General features: G+C 45.0%; 1 protein-coding gene across 4 annotated transcripts in view; it reads right to left on the bottom strand.

Annotated features, from left to right (window-relative positions):
- LOC121923529 (transmembrane protein 178B-like) overlaps nucleotides 1–1,480 on the bottom strand; it is a 16,230-nt gene extending 14,750 nt beyond the window's left edge. For all 4 annotated transcript variants that reach the window (XR_006102389.1, XM_042454050.1, XM_042454061.1 and 1 more), the window contains exon 1: nucleotides 953–1,480. Coding sequence is in view for 3 of the 4 variants with exons in the window: in XM_042454050.1 (XP_042309984.1) it covers nucleotides 953–1,442 (490 nt within the window). In the remaining variant the exon portion in view is untranslated. The remainder of the gene's footprint in view (nucleotides 1–952) is intronic.
- Nucleotides 1,481–6,107: the final 4,627 nt, after the last annotated feature.

The following is a 6,107-nucleotide window of genomic DNA, read 5'->3' as shown; positions in this document are numbered from 1 at the left end:
CCTATTATTATCACTGCTATTATCATCATTATCACCATCCCTATAATTATCACTACTATCATCATCATCATCATCATTATCATCATTTCTATTACCATTATTATTATCACTATTATCATTCCTATCACCATCATCATTCTTATTAGCATCCCTATCATCATCATTCCTACTAATATTATTATTAACATCATCTTCATTATAATTCCTGTTGTTATTATTAACACCTTCATCATCACCACCATCATTATCATTCCTTGTTAGAATTCTTATCATTATCATTATTCTTATCATTCCTATTACTATTATCATCATCACTCCTCTTATCATTTCTTGGAGGTCTTCAAGCGGAGGCTGGATGGCCGTCTGTCGGGGATGCTTTGATCTGGATTTCCTGCATGGCAGAATGGGGTTGACTGGATGGCCCTTGCGGTCTCTTCCAACTCTATGATTCTATGATTCTATCATCATCATCATCATCATCATCATCATCCCTTTATTATTATCATTATTATTATCATCATCATGATCATTCCTATTATTATCATCCTTATTATTATCATTCCGATCACCACCATCATCATTATCATAACCATTCCTCTTATTATCATTCCTGTCATCATCATCATCATCGTCATCATCATCATCATCCCTATTATATTTCCAATGTATTTTGTGATTGTAACCCGCCTCGATCCTCTGGGAGAGGTGGGCTATACATTTATTAATTATTATTATTATTATTATTCCGACCATCAGTATTGCTATGATGATGATGATGATGATCATTCCTATCCTGCTCCTCTCCCGGAGGCTCTGGGGCCCCGCAGGAGCCCTGGCACCCTGGACAGCGCCTCCCTCCCTCCCTCCCTCCCTGGAGCGGGGCCTAGGCCTGGGAGCCCTGACTCAGGGGGTCCCTCCTTCCTTCCTTCCTTCTCCTCCTGGCGGGGCCTACCTTTCTGGATGAGCTCCTCGCTGTCGGGCTCGAATCCGTGCCGGTGGCAGCGGCGCCAGAGGCCCGAGGCGGTGGAGTTGAAGCGCCGGCCGCAGTGGGAGTCCAGCACCAGGGAGGCGGGGGCTGCGGGGGGCTGGGGCTGGGGTGGCGCCCCCTGCTGGCCCCCGGCCCTCTCCCCTTCCTCCTCCTCTTCCTCCTCCTCCTCCTCCTCCTCGGCCTCCCTCCCGGCCAGGAGGGCCCTGGGGGGCCGGGCGCGGAGGGGCAGGTGCGGGACGGGGGCCGACATGGAGCCCGGAGGGTCGCTGCCGGCGGCGGCGGCGGAGGCGGTGGCGTGGCGCTTGAGTCCGAAGCCCCTGCAGCGCTCGCGGTGCCTCCGGGCGTCCGTCTCGTACCAGGAGTCCGTCCCCATGGCCACGGCCAGCAGCGCCAAGGCGGCGGCGGCCAGAACCAGCCCCGCGCAGCTCAGCGCCTGAGCCGCCGCCGCCGCCATCTTCGCCTTCCCCTTCGCCGCCCAGCGGCCAGAGGGCTCCCCGGCGCCCCCTGCAGGACGAGGACAGCAACAGCAGCAGCAGCAGCACAGGCCTGGCCCGCCCCCCTCAGGATGAGGCCTAGCTGCATGACAGCCCCCTCCTCCTTCTCCTCCTCCTCCGGAGCACTGCTAGGGCCCAACACAGAAATAGTCCACTTCATTCGTTATCATCATTATGAGGATGATTACACTGCAGCTCCAATTATTCATGGATTTCATTCATAGGTTCTCTCTAGGAATATCTAGGTCCTCCAGAGCAACTCTATGCTCAGCTTTAAGCAAAAGTCACACCAAAGGACCTAGAGGCCCCTAGAGAGGACACTCCGCTAGGCCTTTGTGGTGCAACTCTATCATCAACCTTTGGCAGATGTTGACCAGAGTTGCACTGCAGGGCATGGAGACTCCTAGAGAGCTCTTCTCTCAGTTGAAAACATAGTGCTTTCCTTATTTGCAGTGTTTCTACATTCACGGGGGTCCTGTGACCCTAACCCAGTCACTGTGGAGGGACAAAGTAGGGCCACCAAAATGGTGAACATGAAAGACTTAGGGAGCTGGGGATGTTTAGCCTGGAGAAGAGGAGGTAAATAGGTGATAAATAATAATAATAAAATAAATTTATTATTTTTATACCGCCCTTCCATAGATCAGGGCAGTTCACAGCAAATATCAATAAAACAATTATGATATGATAGCCCTGTTTAAATATTTGAAAGGATGTCATATAGAGGAGGGAGCTGACTTGTTTTCTGCTGCTCCAGAGAACAGGACCCGGAACAATGGATGCAAGCTCCAGGAAAAGAGATTCCACCTCAACATTAGGAAGAACTTCCTGACAGAAAGGGCTGTTCGACAGTGGAACAAACTCCTTCTTCGGAGTGTAGTGGAGTCTCCTTCCTTAGAGGTCTTTAAGCAGAGGCTGGATGGCCATCTGTTGGGGATGCTTTGATTGAGATTTCCTGCATGGACTGGATGGCCCTTGCCGTCTCTTCCAACTCTATGATTCTTTGATTCTATAAAAGTTAACCCACTAAATCTGGATCATCCAATGTCCTCATTGCAAAATGGAGGACATTCAAGAAAAATGGAGGGCATGACCATATAAAAGCTTTAAAGCACTCAGAGAAATGTAAACTCATGCTTCTTGTCCTGCTCAGAATGGAGGACATTTTAGGATTCCTCCTGGACAGACGGATGAAATGAACAATGTGTCCAGGAAGAGAAGGACCCTGCACTACAAAATCCTTGGCTGACTTGTGAGTCCACACTTAGGTAAATCCAGGGTGACCAGATGTGTCCTTACCACAAAGGAAGACACGGCATCGCACAATGGAGGACTTTCAAGAAAAATGGAGGACATGTCCAAATAAAAGCTAGAAACACCAATATAAATATAAATTCATCTCATACAGATTATTTAGAGCTATGTTGCATATGCTGTATTTTAATATGTTGTTGTGTGCCTTCAAGTAATTTCCAATTGATGGCAATCCTAAAGCGAACCTATCATGGGATTTCCTTGGCAAGATTCACTTTGCCATCACTTTTCTCTGGGGCTGAGAGTGTGTGACTTGCCCAAGATCCTCCAGTGGGTTTCATGGCTGAGCTGGAAATCAAACTCCAGAATCATAGTCCATTGCTCAAACAACTACATCATGGTATTATGTTTTCAATGTATTATGGGAATTGTAGACAAACAATTCCCAATTGCTCAGCTCTGATTTTGAGGCTGAGGAAGCATGCTAGTGAATAACAGACTGGGAGAGAATATATTCCACCACCGCCACCCCACTCAAGCATCTGCTTGCTTCCTGTTGGCCAGGGTTGGATCCCAACCCCTTTGGCCTTCCCCAGTAGATAACCATAACCCCAGGCTCTGCTCTTACTGGAACATTTCTCATTGTTCCTGTACCGTTCTTTCCCCCCTCACATTAGTATTAGAAGTAGCCATTGATTTATATAGGACAAATAATATAGGTATGGGAACCAGTGTGGTATAGTGGACTGAGTGTTGGGCTAAGGCAGTGGTTCCCAATGTGGGGTGCATGTACCCCCAGGGGAACAAACCAGGATAATGACTTCTGCTGCAGTTATATTTACTGTTGTCTTTGTTTATTATTTTATGCTAGGTTTTAAATTGTAAATTGTTTAATTGTATTTTAGGGGGGGATTTTGGGATACGGGAATGTATGTTTTGATGTTGTAAGCCACCCCGGTCGTGTTACACAGAGGGGCGGGATAAAAATAAAATTTATTGTTGTTGTTGTTGTTATTATTCCCCATGACCCCATGAACTGGTGCTGTCCTAGGTTTTGTCCAGGCTTTGCCCCATTTTAAAAAATTAAAATGTCACTTCTATAGCTTAAGTTACTGGCAGTACAAGTTTCAGATTTAAAATGCAGTGATACTTGTTGGCTTCACCTTTGGTCTTGACCACCACTGGAAAGCAACCCTCAGAAAGTTTCAGAAATTGAATTTGGCCCCTAGACTGAAAGAGGTTTCCTATCTAGATGGACTTAGTCTATTTAGCTCCTCAGGTCAGGATTAGAACCAATGAGTGGAAATTTTGGGGAAGCAGATTTCAGTTAAACTTTAGGAGGAACTTCCTAAAGGTGGGAGCTTTTCAACACTGGAACAGTTGCCTCAGGAGGTGGAGCACTCTCCTTCCATGGACAAATTTACACAGGGGCTAGGTGGGTACCAACCATCCAAGGGTGCCATAGCTGCAGGTATCCTGCATCTTGCCCCTCTCAGCCTCCCAGGTCCTTTTCTCCTCTTTTGATTCTATTGACTCTAAAAGACCTGTTTCAAGTACCTTAAAGGAAGCATAACTGAGAAGGTAAAAGAACAATTAAAATACTATATAAATACAAAAAGCATTTATTAATAATAATAATAACAACAACATTGATTGATTGATTGATTGACAATGTGCATATTTGGGATGTGACTTGCACATAGTCTTTTATTACATTCCTAGACGCAGGGAGCAGCACTCTAGATTGTGTGCTGAATCATTCACAAGGCTGTTTCAGCGCATGCAAATTCCGCTTGAGCTGGCATGTCATATTAAAATCTGCTGAATGAATTTGCTCTCACAGTTTTGCTAGCAGACAGCAAGCCTATCCCAAGATCACAGGTTCTTATTCAATAATAGAGGTTGGAAACATTTAGTCCTCCAGATATTTTTGGACTACTTAATCCTATTGTGTTGATTTTGTTGGCTGGAGCTTCTGAAGATTGAAGCCCCAAATATCTGGAGGACCAAAGGTTACCCATCACTAGAATAACTATACGAATGCAGATATACACAACCCCATTCTGTATTCACAATCACAAAGTGGGAACACAGAAAAGGATGCTGAAAGGGGTGTGGGTGTGTGTGCTGCTTAAATGTCAACATGAAAAAGGTATGTACAAGATATAACTTAGATGCAATTTTTATGGTTGAGAAACATTGCCTACAAAGCTATGGAACACAAGAGATTAGTAGTTTGGTCTATATAAAACAGCATTTTACAGTTTCTTGATAGGAGGGCAGAGATTTCACTTGCCCATGACCTTCTGCATCCTAAAGTTAGGGGGAAAGAAAAATGTTTGCTATGATGACTAAGCTACAAGACAAAGGACCACCTCCAGTGAGCATGTTTCTAGACAGCGTTGAAGTGAGCCCCTTCCCTACCATCATGCAATGGCATTTGTTGATACAGAACAAAGAGGAAGAAGACATTTGAGGGTGTTGTGGAGCAGAGAGAGAACCTCCCATTCTTCTTCACCGAACTTAGCTTCAATTATCTTTTTTCATATGCAAGGAAGGTGGCATGTTTTATTCCTCTTTCTGCCACAGCTTCCCTTCCCCTTGCATTTCTGACAACAGAACAGCTTCATTTTTAGATTGCATTATTGGCTTGCAATGGGGTAGATTTCCATAGAAATGTTCCTTGTTTTTTTTTTTTACAAAGCTGCCATCCCACCCCCAGATTATGGTTTTGGCTTATGTCCAGCTTGGAATAAATGCCTATTTCGTCAGCTACCCTTCTTTCTCTTTCTTTTATTCCCTGGTGAGGCTCAAGACTCAATACTTTTTTTGAAGTTTATTTCCTACAAGGATTAATTGGCTGTTTGAATTCCACTGCCCTGGACTCTGGGATTTCCATCTAAGATCACATGGGTCCATCTCCTCTGCTTAGGGCAGGTAGCTGTGAAGCCTTTTCCCCCTTAAGATTTAATCACATATATCTGAGAACACTGTAAGATTTGACTAGGAGGCAGAGGACGCTAGAAGAAATTGCAGGATTTAATAAAAAGGGCTAATTGCAGCTTATTTATTCTTAAGACAAATTCTTAAAAAGGGGGAAAGGCCAGTGTCAATAAACCTGTTTAACTTGCTCACTCAATAGAAACAGTTCAGTCAGTATGCATACCAGACATTGGAGAATATTGATCGGACGAGTTACTTTTTCATTATGTGCCTCCCATAACCCTATAGCCAACATATGCACTAACAATGCTGACTGGGAAATTATGGAAGCCATCTGAGGATTTCTCCCCTCCCCCCCCAAAAAAACCCTCTGTTGGAGGCAGCTAAGGTGGGCTGGGGGACAGAGTTACTGGCTGGCAGCTGTTATA

This window comes from Sceloporus undulatus, chromosome 1 (assembly GCF_019175285.1).
Source record: "Sceloporus undulatus isolate JIND9_A2432 ecotype Alabama chromosome 1, SceUnd_v1.1, whole genome shotgun sequence".
NCBI lineage: Eukaryota > Metazoa > Chordata > Lepidosauria > Squamata > Phrynosomatidae > Sceloporus > Sceloporus undulatus.
Note: the sequence above shows the minus strand (reverse complement) of the source record. Positions and strands in the feature narration are given on the sequence as shown.